Raw genomic sequence first — 24976 nt, forward strand, 5'->3', positions numbered from 1 at the left:
GCGTTTCGCGCAGTTTTCATGCTCAAATGAGGAAATGTTCGAAACTCTGTTTAACTTATCACAAAGGATTAATCATGGAAAACTTTTGTAGGGACGTTAGGGGGTAACTAGCTTGAGCAAGCTCGCTAAGAGGAAGGTGCCAAGAGTCCGAAATCACAAAGCTTTCTTACCATACCTTGCTGTTGCAACTTCTACAATGTTTTCTCCTTGATTAACTCCATCTCTAACTCTAACTCCAACTTTCGACTACAACTCCAACTTGAACTAATAAATATTGCCGGACAAAAAGCTACGCACTTGTACTCTCATTAGGTTGTTATCCTAACCTTGGAAGTTGACATCACTCGTGTGCTCCATGTTTGACAATCTGAAGCACTCAAGGCTCAACTTAGTGATATCTCCGTAGTTAGAAGACACTCACAAATGTAAACCTTGCGCTGATAGAACAGTGTAAAGCGTTATGTAAATAAAACACATAAAATGATGTTAATCATAGAAAAATCACATTCGAGAACAGATCAACAAGAACCACAAAAATATTCTAAGACTATGTCAAAATTCTTCGAATATGTAAGTTTTATTACTCTTACACACATTTGTATCTCATTGTGTGGCCAGGATGCTTACGGTGAAAAGCATATGTGTGCGGAGAAGTCAACGCTATGTTGCTGGTATAAACTAATGACAAAAACAGTAATAATGATGATAATATAATATAATAATACTAATAATAATAATAAGAAGAAGAAGAAGAGGAAGAAGAACCAGTGCACGGTAAAATAACAAGAACTGACAGAACGGCTGAGTAGGAGGCTTTGGTGATTGACAAGATCTGTTCGTTTCTTTGTTAGCTCCCAAAACAATCCGAATGGTCATTAAGACTCTTGACAAGTGTCTCTTACGATCAAGGATGTTGTTAAACATGTATTTTATAATTCCTTTTTGGAAAGTTTGTTCATCTAGATTACTAATTGATTCTACATTTATATGACCACTGACCTTTAGTTTCCTTTCGGGCCCTTGAAGAATTTTTTCAAAAGCTTGAATAGTTTAAAATAAACGGTTGCTATTTCAGTTGTCTGTTTTAATTAATGATTTGAATTACTATGGACTCTTCCCCTGGAATTCCTATTTTTATGTGGAGCTCATGTTGCAATGATCCAAACGAGCACGCAAAAAAAATCCGCTTTGGTTTCGCGCCATCATCGAAATTATAACATTCCATCAGAATAGTGCTCGCCTCACATGCGGAAACGTTTTCTTACTGAAATTTTTTTGAAATTAGGAAACACATGTACATGCTGAACGTGACCCTGTCAGTCTGTCGCTTTGAAAAGATGTCCCTCGTACTGAGGATCAAATATAATATTTAAGACGTTGTTTTTTAAACGCCTCTGACCAAACTGATGTGTATGTATTTCTGCAACCACAGACAAATTGTTAAAATAGTAAACGGCAGATTGGGCTCGACAAACCAAAACCACGCCTGGACCATTTTCCTAAAAATATCAAGATCCTTCAATCTAAGGTTTCTGATTTATTTTCATCCTTATCATTGTGACTGTCAACTTATACCGCACACACCGATACACTGTACACCAAAATCATCAAAGCATCACCTTATAATTAAAAGGTCATAGAAAAAGCGTAAACAAGCTGGCAACAAGCTTAATTCATGTAAGTCCTGATTACCTGGTGTGTCTCGCGACTTCTATTTCACACCTGTAAACATTTCAACAAGCATTATCAAGGCGCCAGCTCGACTCGCTGACATTCATAATATTGAAAAGTCAGTTGTCCTTCAATTACGTCTGTTAAAGAAAAGTCTTCCGCCCGCACTTGTAACGGAGTACGACAAACAAGAAACCACAAGAGCAATTTATGTCTCGGTATGTTTTAATTGCATCAAGATAGAATATCGCTTGAGTAGTTTGAGCTAATTAAGTCGTTCTGTTACCCGATTTTATTTCAATATGTCATTCATTCAAGCTGAACAGGTGTAGTGAGTTCTTTATACTTAGGATTCGTTTGGACGTCGTTTACGACTGTTAGTAGCTTTCCAAGTAGCTTGCCCGGTCTGGCAAGAAATAACGTTTAATTGGAGTTTGTAGGCAAACTATTGCATTGGTTTTGTACGAAAAAACTTCTAACTTAGAAAGATGCGTCCCAACATCTTCAATAGATAAGATGAATTTTATGGTTATTGCGTTTAATAAATCCACTATTACTAGCAAGTTTCCTGCTGTGAGCTAATACATCTTGTATAAGTTGATTTTTCGTTGAATCGCTTACATTGCTGAAAGGATCAAGTTCACGTTTACCCATATCTTAATTTTAATTTAACTTTTGGACAAAATCCAAACTGTGAATTACGCGATTGTTATTTTTGCGAATTTCAAATAAGAGATATACAGAACGTTAAGTTAACAGAAAGCGGCAAGTTCTTGAAAAGGGAAAGCCGCGTGAGCTTAATTCGAGATGATCTCTTCGTTTAACCCCAAGGGTTCGTATGATCAGCTCCATGACTACGCAGCTCCATGAGTGTTGCCCTCCTCACAAACTTCTTCGAGCCTCCCGCGTAAAGCAGAACAAGACGGAACGCAGAAAACACGCGTATATGCATGAAAACTTATTACACATACCACATTTGCAAGAGGTTATTTATAAATATATTGTGACAATGCTTTTTCAGTTTTAGGCGAGATTCATGACATTGCCGAGAAAATTTTGCCAGTGTTAAACGTGCTAATGAGATCCATGACAATTGACGCAGCAATAATGGCGGTATTGGCGCCTTGTAAATGTGACACTGAGTCAGTCACAAGCTCTGTGGCGCCCTTCACTAGACACCGTGACCGTCACCTCAGCGAGTCATAATAACTTTGAGCCTATTGGCAAATCTTTTGTGCACATTCTAAGTAACAATACAGACTACACCACATGAAAGACCTTCGTAATGCTAAAAAAAAACCAATCAGCAAATGACTGCTTTGTTATGGTAAAAACGAATTAGAAAAGAGGCGTGAAACTATTTATAAAAGCGATAAATCCTGAACCATCATTTAGTTCATGGCCCGAGCACGAGCTTGAAATTTTAAATTTTCCGTCTACGTTTTATATTTTTACCAGCTTACCGAAAAAATTCCGCTTTTCGGCTTAGACCAAGGAACCCGCTATTTTCATTGGCGACGGGAAGGCAGTTTACTAATGAGGTCAGATAATTACATGACCAATAATTGTCGTTTATTTGTTTAATTGATATTTGTAAAAATATGTTGTAGTCGTATCATGGGAACGTATAGTTAAGATGAAATGCACACGTGCGAACAAACCGCACGCACGCCACAGTCTCTGATTTTCCTTTCTTAAAATCTTTTTTTCTTTTCTAAAGATAGATTAGGATGAAATATCTGAGGTATTAACTGCTGCCTTAGCTATAGTATCTACATCCGTGCAGTCATAAGGTTTTCATGCAATCAAGTTTGTTGAGGTTCCAACGATTGTTCTTGTTATGTAAGTTTACCTCATTTTTCCAATTGGAAGACGTTCTTCCAAAAAGAAATGCGATCACGATAAAAGGAAATCACGTTAGTAAAAAGCGCAGTTGTAGTTTTTCTTTATTATCATCATCATTCAAGACCGATCATCAACTCTGGCATGCAATTGAAAACACTGATGTTTGTAGTTACTTATTCCGCTCTACTTCCTCTCCCTCCCTGGACTTAGATATTGATGCAACCTGAAGAAGTTCTTTAGAATCATTCTCGTTGCAATTTAGGCGTATATGCTGACGCTTCTGAAAAACTATTTACGAAGCTTACCAGTCTGCTAATGTTTTTCAATTGAAGATGATTTATGATTTTAAGTTGCAAGCAGTGAGATGTGACACTATGTGGTGTATGTAGACTCCGTGGCGAAATCATGACAACCTGGTACCAATCAAATCCTGAAAACAGGGAAATACGCTCCGTCTATTTCAACGCCTTACGAGCAAAACACCTAGAATCCCCAGTTATATCAATTTTCTTGGCTTTTATTCAGAAGCCTCTCTAAACCTCTTCCAGAAAGTCTATATAACTTAAAAGAAAACAAAGGAGGAAATTAAGTCCTGCCAAAAGATTGTAACTGATTTATTGTCCAAAGGATGTCTTAGAAGACTGCTGGTTTGTAGAAATACTAAACAAAATTAAATAAGGGAGGTGAGCTTTAACTGTCGACGATTTAAGATCGCACAGCCCTAAGTAAGATAAAAATCGTTACTGTAAAACAATAAAGCAATCGCCGCGCTCTTGATGTTAAAGTGTGCCGCAAATAATCAACTCGGTGGTCGAGTTTCATGTCGCAGGTTTTGATTAATAGGGGTCTCTCTTCAAATCTTCAAGGCCAAATTTAAGAGATCAAGTTTCGTTACTTCGTCAGTCTTCAGGCATTTCTCAAGTGTCAAGCAATTTGGGATTAACTAAAATTAGTAAACTAACTGATATCTTCATCTAAAGGTACGTTTGGCGACGGTCGGATTAATTAATGTTTCGTTAACAATTGCGGAACGGGGCCGGCAACAGTTTCGACGTGTTAAAAGGATAACCGCATCTTTATACTCAAGCTAGTTAAAGAGACGCGTTTCCTGCTGTACTGTGCAATTAGTGGCCAAAGTTTACAGGAACAATTGTTAACGTCTAAACCTCGGTAATCCGCCGTAATAGCTGCAATTGATTTTGTCATTATGAAGTGCCTAAGTTCATCTTGAGTAATGTATTGTGATACTCCCTCTTTATACAGGAAGAATGTTTGCCCCTTTGGTTTATAATGATTGGCTGTAAATGTACCCTTGAAAGGAATGCCAAACGCCATCAAAGCCGATGATTTATGAAATACGTATACGCAACCTATAAAACTCTTCAGTCAAGTCCGGAGTGCACGCGTCATTTCAAGATAGCTGGAGCAAGTCGATCAGCCATGAACAAGTCTATAGCTTTTGTGTTTCTCCTCGGGATCCTCATGTAAGTAAAAAAAAAAACCGCTTTAAGTTTTATGGAAAACTTTTAGAAATACCCGTAGCTCTCGTTTCATGTGCGAACTGATGACTGCAGAGTTTCCTTGTAGGTGAAGATATTATGCAGTTAGACGACACATGGCTTTTGTATTGAAGAGAACCCTTGTTGCTTAAGCGTTTCATAGTAAAAGTTAAAGTAGGCCTCGGCTTTCTAATTCAAACCTTTTGCACGTTTTACATCTCATTTCGTGCTAAGCTGACACAGAGGTCAATTTTACATGTGCGATCTCCTAGTTGAAAACAATTTAAAGTATTGGCAAAACATTTCATCCTGCAGAATCTCGGCTGTGCCTGGATACAAGGGAAATCTTAATCAAACACAAGGTGATTTAAGTATTAAGTTTGCATTAATAAAATTAAAGCAGTAAATGATGATTGAGACCGCTTATTAGGTGAGTCGGATACTTGACCATATCGCTCTTTTTAACAAGCAAATTTCCTGCCTTTCTTAATAGCTGTATTGCACGATAGAATACTCAACGAGTCACTTGGGGCTTGACGTGCTAGACTTACTGGCGATTGCTAATCAGTCTTGAAAGAGTATTAATACAAAAAGGGCCCTCACTGCATAAGAAAACAGAAAAGAAGAGCTTTAATGAAATTCACGCTTCTTAATACTTTTCTCGCCGGAACAGAGAAAATATGAGTTCGATGGGAATAAGATCCTTGCAGCTTGATTCAGCTAAAAATGGAGACAGAATGGCTGAAATAGACTTCATTCTAGAAGTATCACCTCGATTCGAATTTTTTTTTTTTTTTTTACCTTCACGTTGGAATTTACGTTTGTTTTTGTAACTGCTCACAAATGTTTATTCAGGAGTGTTTCTTTCTATAGTATGATGCCGTCTCATAATCCTGGATCGTGTTTTCTTTTTCCAATTCAAAAACATTTTATCGCCGCACTGTGATAGCAGCGTATGGTGGGCTCAACTATTTTTGTTGATATAAGGGATGCATTCAGCAAACTCGAGGTCCTCAGAAGGCATTGATTGCTTTATGTTGTACGGAAATAGCTTTTATCATACACCAATCTTGTAATTATTTGTAGACGGAAACTTTAATCTCGGTCTACCTATGGCAAGTGTTGCTACCCTGATTACGTTAAAGCCTTCCCTTATCTTTTCATTTCATTTCAATCCTATATTTACATGAAAAGAACCGCTTAGTAATGTGTCTCCTCGAAACAAAGCTTCAGCCAAGTTTTCAGCAAAGTGAGATGTTCATACGAGCGCTCAAGTCATTAGTCGAAAGTCGCGCCTTATCATGTCGTCCCTCTAAAGTTGGCAATCCATCCATCAACAGCTTATTGTGCGTGAGTTCTTGTCATGATCACTAACAGAGCAGCAATTGGTATCCGTATGCCGGTTTTACAAAAGAAGGCAGGTCGGAAAAAACCTAAAAATAATTTTAAATATTTTGATTATAAGGAACTTTCTAGAAGAAGTGATTAACTTAAAGGTGTACGAAATCAAAGGTTTTAACCTGTTATAACTGTGGTAATTATTTTAGGCTTTCTGGAACAAAAGCGGTTAAAAGGGGAAACGTTGAGAACTTTTCACGAGTCCTTTTGAAGTTTACTTTTTTAAGACAACTGAAGCAAATGGTAACTCCACAAAGGCTTCTTATTTAACACAATACGTAAACAAAAACGATGGTTCTTCCTGCAACTAACAAAATGCAACAGGATTTCATCGCTGAGACTTGAAGGTTAAATTTAGATTTTATAGGCAGTTCTGATTTGTTCTCTGGTTTAAGATACTCGAGTGTTTCAGAAAATCAAATAAAACTGTCACTCAGACCCGGGCCAATAAAAAGTGTTTGTCGAAAGAAATAAAACATTTTTGTGGCCACACAATAAATTTTTAAGCAATTGAAATGTCCGCAAGTCGAGTGGCACGTATCGTAATAAATACCGCTTTCTATATGTCTGTAACGTGAAGAAGAGAAAAATAGGCGGCAGCAATATATCCTATGACATCTTGATAACACTATCTTTTTCTTGTTGGGGAGGAGACACATTTCGCCAAATTATGCTTTGGTAAAGATAAAGTCCTCTCACTGAGTCAAAGGGTATGAGTGTCTGGCGGGATTTAGGGGTGTCACAGATAAACAAGTGTCATAAACTGGCATATTACCCCAGCAGTCCGCTGACCAAGTAATAACTTAACCAAGAGGGTTGCAAAGTAACAAGCTAAATTTTTGTCAATTTAGAAAAAAGATTGCGTTAGGAAAATTCAGTGAATTTAATACATTAATTTCTTCTCGTGGATAAAAAATTTAAGATATTCTAACTGCTTTTTTCATCTGTACAGGTTCCAACGCAACCAACGCAACCAATGAAACCAATGCAACTCAAGTACTCATTACTACAGGTAATTACAACTTGACTGTACACAGCATGACATAAAGACGGGAGAGTTTTTCTGTTGCTACAATTTTTTTCAGCTGAGGATAACTAGGTTGTTTTAGAGACGTTTCATTGTTATAGAAAAGTTAGTCTCGCTCTCTCTCTAATTCAGAGCTTCTGCAAGTTTTGCAACTCGTATGCCGTTATCAGAGAATTTCGTGCCATGCTCGGACATAGATATTAACGTCATTCTGAACAGGTTATTTATTTTGCACAGCTTCCAACGCAACCCAAAGATCTATAAATAGTGGTTATTTCAACTTAACTCAAATACCCACACCCTCTACGAGTGGTGCTCCCACCAACTCCAGTTTGTCAGCAAGGTGCAGCAGAAAGACCATTCTACTCAGGAAACCCCACGGTAGAATCCGTTCCCCAAACTTCCCTAACAACTATGACGTAAACCAAGTATGCACTTGGAAAGTACAAGTACCTCGTGGATACCTTATCAAGGCCCGCTTCGGATCAATTGATCTTCAAAATTCAGATAATTGCCAAAAGGATAAAGTTATGCTGTCCAGTTCAAAACAGTTTCGAAATCCACACATACACTGTGGAAGTGCAGTGCCATTCAGATTCATATCCAAAAAAAACACTCTCTGGGTTCAATTTTACTCTGATCAGTCAATCACTGGCAAGGGATTCTCCATAACCTACACTGCAATTGGTAAGTTCAAGTATTCATTCTTGAATAAAGACAAGTGAGTAAATTTATATCCACCGAAGTAAAGTAGAAAAAGTGAATGAGGTTCCATGCAGGAAATTCTCGGGAAAATGAGGAATTTGAGAGGTAATAAACCCGCACAGCCTTTCTCTGTGCTTTTCTGTCACCGAAAAAAAGAAGACCTCTCTTCTAGTCGGACTGCGATATCCATCCTTTCAACAAGCTAATGATTATGACGCATGTACGCACAAGTACCTCCTATTTTAGCTTCTAACACAATGAAATGAAGACATTACTAATAATGTTCACGTTTTTTAATTTCTACATTCTTCACTATTAAACAGATGAAAACGAGTGCAAAATGGATGTGTGCACATTTCCCACGCTGTGCACAAACACGCTTGGAAGTTTTGTGTGTGGCTGCCTTGATGGTTATGTCAGCAAAGGACGAAAGCAGGAGGCGACTTGCGTGGGTAGGTGGAAGTTAAATGTACTGATAACTCTTAAAAGTCTTACACTTTTATGATTTTGCTATGGATTAGCACATCTTGATGTTAAACCAATAGTTGGATGCCTGAAAAAATTTGTTATCTTTTCATCACGGCTGAGTTGCACGATTGGTTAAAAATTTATTGATGTTTTCATAGTTAAAACACTTTGTTTCAACTTCAAGTTCATGTGCATAACCTGAACTTGATAATAATAATAACTTTCTTAAATGACGCCCACGACAGCTATTCTCAATCTACTCCTTGACATAGATGAATACTCTTTCGCTTCACCTGCTTTGTTCAGTAATTAATCTTATGTTCAAAATATTTTAGATTTTGCTTACATAGGTAAGATTAAAGAGAAGCTTTTATTGATAAGCAAAGGATAGATTTGGCTGTTTTGAGTGATGACTAAGTTCCAAATTGTTTGATATAAGTGATACATACTGCAACCAGCTTAAGTTGTGAATACGGAAAAAACTGTCACTTTGAAAAATAAACAAATACATTGAAACAAGGAGACAACCAGAAAAACGAAAGTAAAAAAAAAAAAGCAGCCGATCAGTGTAAGTGAGGTCATTCGATGACATCTTTTGTCTTTTATCGCAGACATTAATGAATGCAAATATAATAATGGAGGTTGCCAACACAAGTGCGTGAACACGAGGGGAAGCCATTATTGCAAGTGCAGAAAAGGCTATAAACTAGCACCGGACGGGAAAAGGTGCAGAGGTAATCGAAATAATTGAAGGAACCTCAGGTTTTACGCGAAAGGGATAAAACTGCGCCCCGAACATGCGTAATAGATGGAATGCGCAGACTTTCTCATAGTATTTATGGCTATTAGTTAAAGCACTGACATACTGAAGGGTTTTCAGGAGATTTTGTGCGGGTGTGTAGACAGTTAAATCGTTTCTTGCTTATGCAAACAACGCATCACACAGTTATGTTGAGTCATCTTTTCGTAAAAGTTCAATCATTTTATAAGTTATCTTTTAACATATATTGCAACGACGAAGGCTAAAAACTTCACCTAAATAACAAGAGAGCATTAGCTCTTGCATCTGGTCCCCTGGTTTTTGCTGCAAGGCTACACACAGGCCAACAAGAGAACACGCAATCGGAAAAAATGGAGACAATTATTTGCTGCAATTGTTTTTATCCATTCAAGACACAGCATATCAGTCTGATATCTAGTAACTGAAATACATATGTCGACGAGTTCATAGACAAAACGTGTTATTAAGTTTTTAATGAAATTACATTAAATATTGGTGAGTTTCACTGGAATATTCAGTGTCTTTTTTAAAGAGTTTTCTCGCAGCATCTACAATAAAGCTTCTCTGACTAAACTTAGCTCCAACATAAGCTTTAACATGCGCAAGAACCATTCCTAATCCTAAAAGCGATCACGGTTGCTCAGAGGTTTCTAGATTCCCTTTTTTCCCAAGGAAAATCCAAATTTGGATCAACGTTGCAAGCGCTTTCACTTAGAAGCAACTAATTTAATTTTAATTGACAATCTATTGGCCATCCTCCCGCACAATTTCACGATTGTTCTTGAACTTTTTCCCTCTATCCCATATATATATATATATATATATATATATATATATATATATATATATATATGTATATATATCTTCTGTGTTGCTACTTATATTTTGATGATAGTTCCAACCAATAGCGAATGTTTCTCTGTAATATTCGAGGAACAGCTCGTGGCTGAGACAAAAAATATTAGTAAAGAGATCATTATGTCAGTCTAACAGATTAAATTTAGATGAAAATGATTTCGACCACCTTAAATAGAAAAAGAAAAGAAGGTCATGACTCATACTGAAGTAACCTCCTAAAAGCAGCACAAGGAAAGTTAGATATCAAACTTGAAAAACTTTTTCATGTCCAAAAATTTATTAGAGTTCTCTCATAAAAGTTAGTTATCGCTTAAGGTTCCCCGCGGCGTGATCGGCGACGTCGTCATCTATATGCGGCTGAGTCGGACAATTTCCCAAGATACTTTAAGGCTTGGCGTACGTGCCCGCACGTACCTAGATCAGAAGAGTTCAAAAGAAAAGTCAACAATCAATTAATGAGATAAACGTTTTAAAACAACAAAGGCGTAATATTTGGAATAATTGTGTCATGTGTGGTTTACCGCGTGTCTCGTGTGCAGTGAGATTATCTATCGACAGCAAGAAATTTCCGTCGCTTTCCATCTTTAGAACCGGAAATAGAAAGTCGGCGATTACGGCCTGATTTTTAGAAACTGTCAAAGTTCAAAACGGCTCTGAATCAATTTTCAAAGAGATTTATGATTTTAAAAAAAGCTGAATAGTGTGATGATTAGTTCGTTTTGTGACTTTTTTTCCTATGTGTTAATTAAAAGTAAGTGAAAAACAATTTGGCTCTTGACGAAGACTAAGATGAAGGGTGATTTGGTGCCATATTGTCAAGGCCCACTGGCAGTGGGTGGAATTTGGAGCAAGGGCACACAGCCCATATGCGACGGTTTTGATTCTCTTAAATAACATTAGCAACAAACTACTGATGCGAGCTGACAGATGCTTGATGAATCTCGTTATACTTGATTAGTAAAAAATTGCCTTGCATGCAGATTCCTGGCCATGGCTGCACGGACCTTGAAAAAGGACTCTCTAAAGGAAATGCGTTTCCATAGCAGATACTGCTGACGCCAGAAATTCCTAATCTTATTTCATATAGTTAGCGCTATTTATGTAGAAAATTTCAAATTTCGTCTGGATATATATATATCGTGGGAAAATGTTAACATATACATGCGAACTATCCTATATCACAGTAATAATAGCACTCCTGTAAATAAGGCGAAAAACGAGCGGTTTCAAGTTTTCCAATTCTCCTTTTTAACAGGATTACAAGCTCAAGCAATTTCCTTTTAGATTTATGGCTTCCGTTTTAATATCAAATGTTTTTCTATAATTAGGCTTCAAAACTAACAAACAAGAAAACGTTCCATTTGTGATAAACTTGGCCTATTGCAAGCTTGGAATTGATCCTCTATTCAAGGGAGGAAACGCTCATCCTAACTTCCAATCTGATCACCATCCGATCATTAGCAGCTGTCATTAGGTTTAGTGTAAGCCGCATTCTTTCGACTCAGGCGAGTACTCGTGAGCTTTTTTTTCTCCAATTTTCAAGACCCTTTTTTTTTTTTTTTTTAAATAACAAGTTTGAAAAGGCATTTAAGGTAAAGAGGGATAAAGTGTGATAGACAACGCCAAAAATAGGGGAGCCATGACAAGTCTCCGGCCTGCAGGTGCCAACATATGATTTCCTTGTTAGGAGCAGTTGATTATCACGGACAGTCCAAAAGTAGCTCCACAGTTTCTATTTGTATATCAGAAGTAAGCTGTTAGCTCAAACTGAGTGAGAATTGCTCACTCGAAGGCTTTTTTACAAATTAGTGTTGTGTGCACGAAATTATCACTTTGGCGCCACTGTTTTCATTTGATGATGGTTCATTTTAAGATCAGTCGATAATACTTTGTAAATAATATAATCCTCTATAGATTCTTTGTCATTGATGAGTGATAGTATTTGCTCGGTGGGATCTACAAGTAAATTCGTTGTTTGCCTTCTTGAAGACGAAACTCTCATAATCCTGTTCTGGTAGTTTTAAGAAGGCACTTTTGTCCCGTTAACTCTGTTAAAGGTTAGATTGTATAATGTTCCCCTCGTCTCTTTCGCTTAAATCCTAGCGACAACATACGGTAAAGAGCCATCTGCAATACCATAGACTGTCTATTGTTGCGGGCTGTTTAAGTATACACCCGTGTCACTTTCGCCGTTTTTCTGAAACTGTAAATAACATTTTTCCTTACCTGCTCACTATTAATCGCTTGCGCTTATGTTCAGTCAATTTCTTTTACCTCAGCAGGTAGAAGCGAGTGCACTAAGAACAACGGAGGATGTTCCCACCTCTGCATTAACACAAGATCCTCGTACCGCTGCGCATGTCCATCGGGATATGCGCTGAACTCTGATAAAAAAACGTGTTATCTTGGTAAGAGGATTGATTCATCTCCAGAAACTATTTCCATTTGCAGCGCCAATTTACGCTCTTGATAACTTGTTTGCGTGATATGAAGGCTAACCACAAGAAAGTTGGCACATAGCCGCTTCTTTCCTGCTAGGGGTTTATTCATAAATCATGGCTCTGTCAAGATTTTTACCAACTTCGTTGGCATGATCTCTTTTCATCTAACCGCAGGGAAGAAAAACTTCAGGGACTTTTGTTTCAATAGCACGTGCACTTAGCTTCCTGCAGGCAAAAACGTAAATGAAAACAAACAGAAAAGAGGGACAATTTGAACAAAAAGATAGAGGAGCAAAATCTGATAAACAATTTCTTATAGCAAATGTCTTTTCTGACGTTCTTTCATTCTTGTTCAATTTAGAAATTTCCTTTACCAATGACCAATACATGGTGAAAGTAAGTGAAAGTACGCGTCTTCACACGGTGGTTAGTAAACTACAGGCAAGAACTTTCCCGGATAGACGCATCATCACTTACGCTCTTTTATCGGAGAACCTCAAGACACCTACGATTTTTGAAATCAACTCAAGAACTGGAGAAATTATTCTTAGTAAAAGACCCGACATACGCGAAATGCGAACTTTCCTACTTGAGATTGAAGCTAGCAGTTTTGATGGAAAGAAGCATAGATCAGCCAAGGCATTTGTACTCATTAACTTTTCAAAAGTTCAAAGCCGCGGAGGGTCTTTGTCTTTTACGCGTTCGTCTTTTTATATCAAGGTTCCTTGTAACACGCCATTAAATACGACTGTTTATCGCGCTCAGACAAAAAACACAGGGAGGGGTGGTAGCACTCGAATCAGCTTTCTACGAAAGTTAGATCACTTTTCAATCACTGGGGGAGGAAAAATCAAGATTCAAAGAAGTCTTCTGCCGTTTTGTGATGTTACTCCTTCAAAGAAATTTCGAACATCTGTTGCAGCCCGCGACACCTCAGGCACGAAACGAAATGCGCATGCTTTGCTGCAGATCGAGATAACACCGCCAATACGACTGCCTCAAGGCAATGCTGGCAGTAGAAGTTATCTTTGAAAAAACTTGTTCCACCAGACAGTGCCGAAGCGCTGATTCTCCGTTGCGCGGGAAATGGTCACAACAGAATGGAAACAGCTTCACTGGCTTTCACTGGATTTCATCGCAAGAAATGGTGTATCGCCTGGTAACTACGGAAAGTATGTCCACCTGACAAACAATCATGAAAAAGCATCTATGTTAACGACCACGCAATACGAAAAAAGCGCTAACGTAGAAATATTATTTAATTCGACGTATCTCAGAGACTCTGCAATAAAATTGTGGTAAGGACAAAACAGCATGACAATGAATCCAGGTCGATGTTTGGAAGGTTAAAGAGAGGTACAGTCGGATGTAGGCGTGAGAAATGACACTGTATTTTACCTTTAAAAAATAAACACAACAGATAAGGTTTTTAAAAGGTACAATCTCGTAATTCAAAAGACTAGCAGTTATCGGGTATGCCACATTTTCGGAGGTTTGATTAAACTGACCCGTCAATTAAATTCAAACTAGAAGATCTACGACATGACTTAATGTTGCCTGAGTCAGAACTTGTTAGTGAAAGGAATATCTTTTTATCGAGAGCACTATGTTAATCAATTCATGTCGGTAACAGGACTGAAAAGTGAAACAGAAACTGCCCGCTTGTGATGATAAAAGCCCCCCCTAAGAGACTAGCGTATAAATAAACTATTTGCCTCAGACATCAAGAGTACCTAGTCATGTTTTCAAATGAAGATCGTCCTGTGCCGGAGAAAAAGGAAGAAACTGGGTATAAAATGAAACAAATTTACCTGTTAGAGAGCAGGCATGATGAATTGAAATAAATGCTATTGATAAATGAGAATGCAATATCGCACGTTGCGTGAATTATCAAAATTTATGTGTATCTTTCTCCTGAGAGCAAGGAAAAACAGTCGACACTCAATTACCCTCGCCAGCTTGAAGAAAAATCGATTTCCCCTTTTGACATCTGTTATTCGTTTAACGCAATTTCGGTCTCGGCAACCCTTGCTGACTTGAACCTTACGCAAACCTAAATAAATTTTCCGCTCCGTTTAGGTCATTCTTGGTAAAATCTTACTCTCAATAAATCGAGCGATGCGTTTCACGTCGTAATGAGCCAAAACGAAGTGTTCTGTGTTCAGAATATTGTATTTAAATAAGTAAAATATTGAACTTTTCTAGTGCCCGTCCATCTGGGTTTCGTTTCAGGGTACACAACTACAGCGAATTGCGTCCTCATGAAGTTTCGTTGCATAACCCCTTTTTCACAACGTTACAGTAGCACTCGAAGTCTGTGATGTAGCCAAATTTATCAAAGTGCATTTCCCTTGAAGGTTCGCGTTAGCGAGGTCGACTGCATTCAGATAAATCCCTTGCATTTGCAACGAACTATTGAATAAAATCATCAACCCCCTATCACCATAAAACCGACCAGAGGCGAATCACTCTCTGTTACACATTGGAGAAACCAGCTTACTTCAAGAGTAACTTGTTGCCTGAAATTCCACGTAAACCAAAAAAACGTCACACCTCTTGTTATGGAATTTAAACAAAAAGTTGCAACCTACGTAGGGCTGCTAGGTTGTATTAAAAAACATTTCGTTAGCACAAATCAGATGGAAGGGTAGTCTAGAGGTTTCTCGTTTTACCTACAAATGGTTATTTAAGTACATCAGAAAACCTAAACTATCGCGGCAACAATTCCTGCAAAAACCTATTCTTAAAGGTTGCACGTGACTTTCCACACGTGGTTATGACCTGTTTGCGGCTACATACTTCAAAACACGTGAAAGCTCGAAAGGTCTAAAAACTCACTTGCTCCTCGGGTTAGCAAAAGGCATTAAACTAATGCTAACTGGTATTTTGACAAAGGTAATCCGTTCATGGGCAAAAAATGACCTGAAATGAAGACTGTGAAATTTCCTTCTTATATTTTGGGCTTGGTTTGTCGCAAACTTGCCGTTAGGTAGGTCATTGCATGCAGTCTCCACAAAATGAAATAAGCAAACATAATAAACTCCAGTCAGTTGTTGGCTATTTCGCTGTGAAGAAAGACCTTCACAAATATCAGGTAAACCTCATGACTAGTGACAAGAAGTAAGTCAAATAAAGCCCTGGAACGTAGGTAGTCATTCCTATACATGCCTCGTAATCTTCTGTGAATCTAACCGATGTATTACCTTTGTTCTCGAGCTGTGCCTTGCATGCCTTAAGGTTGAAGACCAGATTACACGTTTCTTACATCTCTTTTAGGAGCAGTTGGGTAAGTTTCTTGGCAGCAGAATCATTGATTTCAATTTAACCTTCAAGGCACAGGAGTCAGCCGGTTCAAATCGGTTTTCAAGTTCTTTCCAGAGTCATTCTGCGACCATATTTTGTATCAGATTATCTCATGTCGCGAAGTCTTTTCGTGGCTAAAATTAGTCAAATGTGTTTACGTTAAATATCTCCTCATGTGATACACTTCAACCAATGGGCTTCATGCCGTGACCCTTAGATCAAAATTGTCAATCCAAAAATTGCACTAAGCGTGGGAACTGAAAAAAATTCTGTTTCTTTCGGTGCCTTTCCATCATCATCATATTTCAGTTCTCTGAATGATTAGCCCCTCGTGGAATTGAGCTGAAACATTCCAAGGCCATGGTGCATAACAAACCATTCCTCAGTATGGTAATCTAAACTAAAAAGGTTTTTCCGCTAAATTTTGTTCTTCTAGGTGAAACGGTAGTTCGACGAAATTCGTCATAATCTTCAAAGAAATGCGCCCTGATTAAAACTTTTATTTAATGTTCCAGTGTAGCCAGATAGAGTCAGAGTTGGAGTTAGAGTTAGAGTTCTTTCGTGGGTGATAATAGTATACCTTTGAATAATGATGGATGGACGAAGGAATAGGTAGATAAATAATACTAGTCAGTCAATCCAAGATGGCACCCAAACCCTGAAATCGCACAGCACCTTCAGACAACTTAGAAGCGAGACAAATAATGTACGTTCCCTTAACGAATGTGACGACACGTTTTTAATTTGATCCACAAAGTAAAAAAATTAAGGAATATATTGCACTATGCTGTTTGAGACCTGTGCAGAAAAGTTAAAAGTAGTTTTTGTTGAAAAATTCCAAGAATATCATGACATAGTAGTCTCTTTTAATCTTTCTTCAAGCTCTGAGTCGAATTAAACATTTATGGTAAGCTTCGGTTAACATTTCGGTTCTTCATTAATTTTAATCCAGTGAAAAATACAGCCACAGCAAATGTCTTATCTCCGCCGGTCTGGAAATGAATGCTCTCTAATAAAAGGACACCAACAGACAATCTAAACCCAGTCAAAAATCCCAAAATTCGTAAGTAAAAGATACAAGTAACACTCATGATGAAAAGAAGAGTGGCAGAATCGCAGTCTTGACTATTAAAATTTTTTTGGCCTCCGTAACAAAATAGTTCTAACCCACGGCGCGTTTCGCTCACGTTCACTTCAATGAACACGCATATCTCAATTTACCAGGCAAAACAAAAAATAAAAATCGGTCAAGGATAAAACTTTTGATTATACTCACGCCGCTACATCAGTTCAGATTAAAACATACTCAGACTGTTAGACATTTCCATATTATTCTAGGCGATACTAAACGGCTATATTAAGACTCAAAAAGCCTGCTGATGTATCAGACTGAGCGAATACTTCGCACAAGGCAATCATCTATGATCTTTGACTTTCAAGCCAATATTTTCTATAAATAAACTGACGAGTTAAAAGGACACCAACAGACAAACCGAGGCAGTACACAATCAGCAAATGGCACTCATGATTAAAGAAAAGTGGCAGAATCAGTCTTGATATATATAGACGTGATTTCGCAAAGAAAAAACTTTTGATTATACTGACCCAGACATTGAGACATTTCCTTCAAATTCTATGAGATATCAGCCAACAAACTATCCAGCTAAATTGAGACTCGAAATGCAGGCTAATGCATGGAATAAAGCAAAAAACGCGAATACTGACACAAACAAATAATTTAAAATCGTTGATTCCTTCAATAATAAACAAGTTGATGAGTCACACATTGCGTTCACGTTTTCTGATTTGGAGGGATCTCTACAAAATAGATAGGGTCAAGGCAGAGAAATCCAGGCCATTAATACTTGGAGAGGGGATTGTCGGTGACATATGATCATGTATCACCTTCATTAACATCAAGAGTTTTAGAGGCAAGAAACACTTGCCATGTGTTAGAAAAAGATCACTCAACCGACAGTTAGCACAACAAGCACATCATCCACCTTCCCAATACTAAAAATTGAATCTATTTGAAACTTTCTTTTCATCGCATGACAATTCAATGTAAGACGTTTGCAAAAAAGAAGGAGCAACTCAATTTAAAAATTATGACTACATTAACTTATATAGTATTTACTAAAGTTACCCAAAAACAGGGCACATTTCAGTATCCGAGTCCGCTGAATACAAGTGGTTTGACAGTATATTTGGGATTGTGATCAGTGTTCACTGGCTGGATATAGGGTCCGTTTGATACAGGTTTCTTTTTGCATCAAACTGTACCTTGGCACAAGACCTTTATTTCGGGAAAATGCAGACTACTATCACAAATGCATATGATAAGTTAATTGAAACAGAAGAAATAAAATATCGTTTAAAAACACAGAAAGAGAAGAAAAAGGAGACACGACGATTTCTGAGAGAAGTGAATTCTTTTCCTTACCTCCAGTAGAGTTTTACAGTCAGCAAGCGTTTTCCAAATCGGTGCCCCCTATTTCCTCGCTTCGCTTGCTATATTTACCAAAAGTTCCCTGGAGGTTCAGAGATTTACACCCATGGTATCAAATAATACTCACAATAGAACATAAAAGAAGTATTGATTTACAGAGGGCAAACCACAGCAAGTGTCAAGGGTAACCGTTTTTATTGCAAACTAATTATAGAATCATTCGAGAACGGCAACACGTGTTACCGTTTTGATTTCATATAAAAATATTTGGATTGGCATTCAAATCCTTCATGTTCTCCTTTTACATGGCACCCGATATGGACCAGTTTAAGATTCTCCCTTGTGAAAAGCAAGCTAAAAAAGTACTTCCAGTTTAATACGCTTTCTTTAGGGCACTTTTCAGCGGCCTGGATAATTGCTGGAAAAATCTGTCGCGACTTCTCAATTCTGGAAGAGGTTAAAAATACACAGGGTGAGGCGACAGATCAATTAACAGAAAATGAAGAAAGCAAGATTTGATTCTCCTCAGGAAATAATAACTTGTCCTGCACGTGTGAAGTTAACAATGAGTTAGGCACTCTCGTTTCATTCGCCAGCCACCTATATCTAACGAAATAAAATGTCCGGAAACTTCCCTCAGCAGCTTGGTAAAAAGCCCTTGAAGAAACGGTAACAAACTAATTCAATTAATAGAAAACAATGTCACACGTATAAGCATTTACTTTAGTTTATCGCTACAAAACACACTGATTGTCAACAGTGCCCCTAGTATAAACCTTCTAGGCGCTTTTTCTTAAACAGTTATGCCTTTTTGGTGGATGTCAACCGACGATTACGACGAGTCTGCTCCCAACCTTTGAAGGTGGAGAAGGTCTATTGTCCCAAGTCAACATGCAACGTAATGACCCCTTTTTAAAGCCGTCAGAATGTGGCACATTTCACGAGTGCGGAACCCTTTGTAACTGCAAACTGCGAGGATTTGCGGTTCAGTAAGCATAGGAAGGACATAGTTATCCTCTATGCGCTTCCTCGCCCGACCGTTTTCTGCAAAACTTGCTTTCGTGAGAGACTTTAAGACTGCACTTGACGAGTCCCAGGAAGTTGAGACTTAAAAAGAAGGGTGTAAATGTCTGGCATTCCAGACTTCAGGAGACACCTAAGTGCTAGGCCTTGCTTCCACTTGAAATTACGCAGTTTAACATTCAAAAATAAAAATAAAAATAAAATTTTGCTGCGCTCTGATCAACGATAGAGACTATAAGACCTCTTCTTGCCTTAAGTTCGCCTGGAACGGTCACCCCATCACGACCTTCGACTGATTAAAAAATTAGGAAACGTAAAACTTCACACTCAAACTATTATAGTTATCATTGCGGTAGAATTGGGGAGTAAGCTCACCCTCGGCTCAAACATTGTAAGAATGTTTTATTGTACTTTCAAAACATGTCTAGCACTTACGGCTATGAAGGGCTGGAAACTGAACACTGAAATTCTTAATTAAAAAAAATTAAAGTAATGGAGAACAATACTTACACATGATCGAGGTTCCACGTACTAAACAGGACTCTACTCTCCTTGCTACCATATGGATTGATGGTGTGCAGGTGTGAACAAGTTTTTTCATTGTAAGGCCCCTCACAGCTGAACCACCCCTTTTCACAACACAGACGCAGTTGGTCATTAGCAGATCTAGCAAAGTAATCACCAAAATATTGACGCTTTTTTAATTCCTCTTGAAATTGCTTTAGGGTGCTCGATAGGAGAGGCTGAGCTTTCTTTGACGCCTGAATGAAAGATATGTGGCGGTCAATAAATAATATGTAGTTAACCATAAGCCCTTTAGAGGCATCAATAAACACACGTGTAAGTTCGTGATTCTATAGCTTGACCAGCATGTAATTTTTCCACTTAAAAATGTCGTGATGAGATATTTCTAATCTCCTGAGAGACTTTGATAATCGGAACTTAAAAGAGTTGCGCTGCAAAAACTAATAGCGGCCACACAAATAAGGGTGATTTCAATTTCAGTCAATCTTCTTTCTCCAAACGTTGAGGAGGTCAGCATCTCCACTTTAGGAATTTTCATTGATCCCATTTGTTGAAACTCTATTTAATTTCAGTCAAATTGCTGATCATTCGGACATATTGTAGGGGCTCTGTTGAGGAGGAAGGTGCTGCAACACAACGCCATCTTGGATTTCCGGAGGATAATGCCCTGTTAAAAGGGCAAGGGTGCTCATAGTGCCCTTTAGGGATAAAATACTTTACCATCGTAAAACCTTTCAAGTACCTTTAAGGTTTTAAATCGTAAACTGATGACACGAAATCTCAGGGCTCGTACAGTATGATTTCGAGTGAGGGGACTTAGAGGCGAACTCGTAAGCGTCAGCCCTTGAGGGGAAAATTTTGATTTTCACCCCACTTAAATGACGGGAAATGCTTTGAAAAAGCAAACGAGCTATTCAAATTTAACCTTTCCGTGCAGTTTCTATATGATTCTTTTAAAAGTATTTCAGGATGATAAGAGAACAAGTGTTTCAGTTAATGCCCCTTGTTGCTAGATTTACCGGAGTAAGCTTGCTTATTGCAAAACCACTTTATATCATTTTTCCTTTCGGGGCAGGCCATTTTTTCATGTTAATAACATTAATTTGTCAGGGCGTAAACAATTCACCTTCTCTCCGAAGTCCTACCGCTTCTAGCGCTATGTTTACACTGGCCGATATTGATCCAAAGCGAATGAAAACCGAAAGTCTTATTTCGCTCTCATTCAGTGATTCAGGGCGAGTGAGAGTAGTCCTGAAAACAACTGATGTGGATGAAAATGATCAACGTTTCAAAAACATGAGCGGCTTAAGTTATCGAAATAACAGTCGTAGTCAATGGTAGGAACTTGTAAGGACATGATCAAATGTAACACCTTAGGTTCAACCCATTTTTCTTCTGTTGTTGTTGTGGAGGTTAATGTACTTGTTATACTTTAATCATGGTGGTATTAAATTTCCTTCAACACACCGATTTTCCTAAGAAATCGATACATTTTGGAAGAAACTGAGCTAACTGCGTGTAGTCTAGTTCGTTAATAATCATTTAAAAAATAAAACTTTTTCTAAGAATCTATCTAATGTGGCTTTTAACAGAAGTGAGTAAGTACTTGTACTATCCTTCCATCAAGTGATTTTGAAGGACTGTAAGCAGATGGCAAGCTCATTTGATTTACCCTTCACCACAATTTTTAGTGATGTAGAGATAACACAAAACCAGTCCAGTCAGTAACTTCCTACATGTACATTATTGAAGTGTGCCATGCATTAGCTTGAGTAAGAAAACAAGGTTATTACTCGTATACAACTGATTCATGTATCTGATTGGAAATAAAAAACTACCCAAGGGGACAATAAACTAAACCCAAAATTCAGAGTCAATTTTACACCCTCCCCGGCCCCAACCCTGCACTTTTGACACCCAGCCTCCCCCTACCCACAAGGACTGGCTCCCTGGCTAGGCTGCAGCAATGCATTAGCATGAAAACAGCTTAGCTAGGCAGCTTGCAAAAAAAGTAAGGAAAGAAAAAGTTGGAATCAAATTGACCAAAGTTCCTAAACCTACCCTTCCCCTACCCCTACCCCTACCCCTACCCCTACCCCTACCCCTCCCCTGAGCTTTAGAAACAAAGTTGTTAGCCATCAACTTTTTGATAGGTCGTCCCTGGACTGCACCTGGGTACCATCCTTGATATTAAACCCTCAGTAGTTTCATCATCAAGACCACCACCAGCCGTAAAGCAAACACCTAATGAGCAGGTTTTTGCAAATCAAAACAAATTCATATTGCATAATTGCACAGGGAACTTACTTTCTCAAAAGAATCCTTTGCATTGGAAAAGTATTTCCTGACTCTGGATTTTGCAGCACTTCTCATGGCATCTTCTTTGGTGTTGAAGGATCGGCTAAGACCATTAAACCAGGCCTCATCTTCACTACGTTCCTCTGCCTCGATATTATCATCTAGACGATTGACAAGTTCCAACATGACAGTATACATTTCGTTTGACTTAGAACCGTGCATAACATCATAAATCTGTTCAATGATCTCATTTCGCTGAGACATAGCTCTGAAAATCTTCTCAGTAGCATTCTTCAGAACAGTCACATCTGAAAATGCAATTAAAGACCATATGGTACAAGGTTCAGCATTGTATTTCAGAAAACTACTTTCGTATGTATAATTTTAAATGCTTGCCCATGTTTAGGAACTTAATTAAGATGGTTTCATACAAGGTTCCTCTACATCTGATTTTTTTTCACAATTACAGCACCATCATTGAGAGAATTCTTTGGATTCTACCTTACCTAAATTTTATTTAGGTAGTCATTCATTTTACTAAAAAAAGATAATTTTCATAATGACATTGATAAAAATAATAACACCAAGTAGTAATGATAATAACAGTGATAATGATGATGCCATTTTCACTTTTTTACTTTGCGATATATATACAGAGTTAAATATTGATTTAAAAGTGGAGAGTTTCAGGCATTAAGTATCAAACTGTAGTTTTTCTGTGGGAACAGAATTCAAGAGTAAAGTTTTAAAAATCAATTATATGTATACAAATGAGAGAGAGTGAGCAGAAACACTAAATTTCAGAGTACTTTTTTATGCCTGGAGACATATACAGTTTAGGAGTTGGCCTCCAGATTATTAAATCTTATACAGAAAAAGAATGAGGAAACAGACATAATAATATTCAGAATGAAGATTAAAGCAAGACACTTGAATCTCCCATTTTGAAACCAAGTAAAAAATCAGTTAATCTCTTGTAAGTTTCTATTGTTTACACACAAGTAAGAGAAAAGGAAAATATATTTTTTTTCAGAGCTGTTACAATAAAAAGTAGGACCTAATGCACCAGCAGTATGGTATCATAAAAACAGAATAATTCTTATAAAACCAATCATTAGAGGTGCAATCCTTAAATAAGTTTTTCCGATGTTCTGACCAGCATTAAGGCCATCTTTTACATTAACATATTTGCATGTAAACAAGAAGACAAACTTAGTATGCACTGCAAGGGTTATTTTCAGTATCAGCACCATGGTAGTATTCAAGTATGGGCTTAGTGTAAATGGGCAGATCTATCCATCTTCTACTGTATTTCTTTACTCAATTCAACCAACAAAGAAAGGCAATTCAAATATTGAACAGTGGGGTCGGTTAAATCTCTCACGGGGGGGGGGAAGGAGTCTCTCAAAAAAATTTAAGCAAGAATGAAAAATACCTTTAAATTTCGATTATCGAGTGATACGATTTCTTAGCATAGGGGTGCCCAGTCGAACAAACGGAACAAATCGAATTGAACTCACAGGAATTAGGCACCATTGTCGAACATTTGATGAGACACCCCTGGTGAATTAATAATTATTAGCTTTCTCGGTAAGGGAAGGTCAAAGACTCAAACCTTTCACTTACATCCTTCCCATGTTTCATTGGGTTGCACAAATACAAAGACTGTTTGATGTGGTAGAGTGATAAAGTAATCTTCATCGTCTACTATGGTTCCGTCCTCCAAACACACTCTACAATCCCCAGCTATAGCGAGTCTTTTCCTGCCTTTCTTCTTCAGATCGTTAAAATTGTTAGCTACAATCCCTATGCGTTTCGTTCTGTTGACATCTTGGATCTTATAAGCTTTTCGAGTTACCATACCACTGTCTTTCTCGGGGAGCTGAACTACCGATGGCTACCGCAGTTGACAGTGTAAGCTGATGTTGTACCCAGTCTCTTACCTCTTTCGTCCACAGGTGATCACCGCTCCTACTTAGTCCCTCGAATGACTGCGACAACTTTGTGAATGTTTTTTTGTTTTTTGTTTTTTCATCATTTTGTTCAGATTTTTTTGTTATGATCGTGAATGACGCTATTCAAATTTGTTAAGCGACCGTGGCCACCTTTTGAGTTGTTTTGAGATCCTCACGAAATGTTTTGTAGTTGCCACCTAATTAAATAGGGTTCATTATTTTTGATACAAAAGTAAGTGCACAGCACTCCATAGGTAACGCTCTTGTTCATACCACAAAATCTTACAAATTTTTGTGAAAAGAAAAACTTCGTGGCTGGTATGACACCGCGTTTCGCCTCCAACATAAGACTTATCTGATACCTTTCCGTATCTCAGTTGGGTAAAGAGGTTCCAAGCGACCAAATAACAAGGTACGTATTACTAGCAGCAAACGCACCTCGAAAACCAAGGATGGATAAGCTGTAGAAGTGAAGTATACTACATTTTCGGACTAATTATAAGTTTTCCTAAAAAGAAATTCGGTTGTTTGTTACATTTTGACGGTTTGATTGTATAAAAATTTAATGAAGGGAGTTGGCTCCGGCCAGGTCCAGATATTCATTTACCGTCGATGGAGGGATTGTTCGTAGTCTGATCAAACGCTTAATTAGTCATTGCTGTATATTTCCGTAGTTCCTGTAGTTCTTTTTATTCATCTACCTGTCAGTTCCCGCCGACGCTGTCCCTGC

The 24976-nt window shown here is 37.9% G+C and overlaps 2 protein-coding genes across 5 annotated transcripts; one reads left to right on the forward strand and one right to left on the reverse strand.

Annotated features, from left to right (window-relative positions):
• The first annotated feature begins 1751 nt into the window (after positions 1–1751).
• On the forward strand, positions 1752–14416 carry LOC131773938 (uncharacterized). Of its 3 annotated transcripts, XM_066172236.1 has the most exons (10): positions 1839–1889; positions 3130–3212; positions 4780–5000; positions 5331–5377; positions 7366–7425; positions 7678–8127; positions 8469–8597; positions 9225–9347; positions 12532–12660; positions 13055–14416. In XM_066172236.1, the coding sequence occupies exons 3-10, from the start codon at positions 4867–4869 to the stop codon at positions 13723–13725; spliced, it is 1743 nt and encodes a 580-aa protein (XP_066028333.1). In that variant the 5' UTR covers positions 1839–1889; positions 3130–3212; positions 4780–4866; the 3' UTR covers positions 13726–14416. The 3 variants fall into 3 exon arrangements, with proteins under 3 accessions (XP_066028334.1, XP_066028333.1, XP_058945898.2); XM_066172237.1 differs by lacking the exon at positions 3130–3212 and having other exon boundaries at positions 1752–1889; XM_059089915.2 differs by lacking the exons at positions 1839–1889; positions 3130–3212 and adding an exon at positions 4585–4686.
• Positions 14417–18623: 4207 nt separating this feature from the next.
• LOC131773928 (DNA fragmentation factor subunit beta) lies at positions 18624–24198 on the reverse strand. Of its 2 annotated transcripts, none has more exons than XM_059089899.2 (4): positions 23918–24198; positions 22301–22599; positions 19979–20229; positions 18624–18892 (listed from the first exon to the last, which is right to left on the reverse strand). In XM_059089899.2, the coding sequence occupies exons 1-4, from the start codon at positions 24150–24152 to the stop codon at positions 18685–18687; spliced, it is 993 nt and encodes a 330-aa protein (XP_058945882.1). In that variant the 5' UTR covers positions 24153–24198; the 3' UTR covers positions 18624–18684. The 2 variants fall into 2 exon arrangements, with proteins under 2 accessions (XP_058945882.1, XP_058945883.1); XM_059089900.2 differs by lacking the exon at positions 18624–18892 and adding an exon at positions 18899–19102.
• Positions 24199–24976: the final 778 nt, after the last annotated feature.

This window comes from Pocillopora verrucosa, chromosome 9 (assembly GCF_036669915.1).
Source record: "Pocillopora verrucosa isolate sample1 chromosome 9, ASM3666991v2, whole genome shotgun sequence".
In the NCBI taxonomy this organism is placed as follows: domain Eukaryota; kingdom Metazoa; phylum Cnidaria; class Anthozoa; order Scleractinia; family Pocilloporidae; genus Pocillopora; species Pocillopora verrucosa.

What these genes read in the sequence shown, in the direction of transcription:
- LOC131773928 (XM_059089899.2), bottom strand. Translation starts at nt 24,152, where the DNA reads ATGGTAACTCGAAAAGCTTATAAGATCCAAGATGTCAACAGAACGAAA. An exon ending in CAAAGGATTCTTTTGAGAAA is followed by an intron (nt 20,230 to 22,300) that starts GTAAGTTCCCTG and finishes TCTTTCATTCAG; the next exon opens with GCGTCAAAGAAAGCTCAGCC. An exon ending in ACGTGGAACCTCGATCATGT is followed by an intron (nt 18,893 to 19,978) that starts GTAAGTATTGTT and finishes AACCTCTTCCAG; the next exon opens with AATTGAGAAGTCGCGACAGA.
- LOC131773938 (XM_066172237.1), top strand. Translation starts at nt 4,867, where the DNA reads ATGAAATACGTATACGCAACCTATAAAACTCTTCAGTCAAGTCCGGAG. An exon ending in AAATCTTAATCAAACACAAG is followed by an intron (nt 5,378 to 7,365) that starts GTGATTTAAGTA and finishes TCATCTGTACAG; the next exon opens with GTTCCAACGCAACCAACGCA. An exon ending in TCAAGTACTCATTACTACAG is followed by an intron (nt 7,426 to 7,677) that starts GTAATTACAACT and finishes TATTTTGCACAG; the next exon opens with CTTCCAACGCAACCCAAAGA.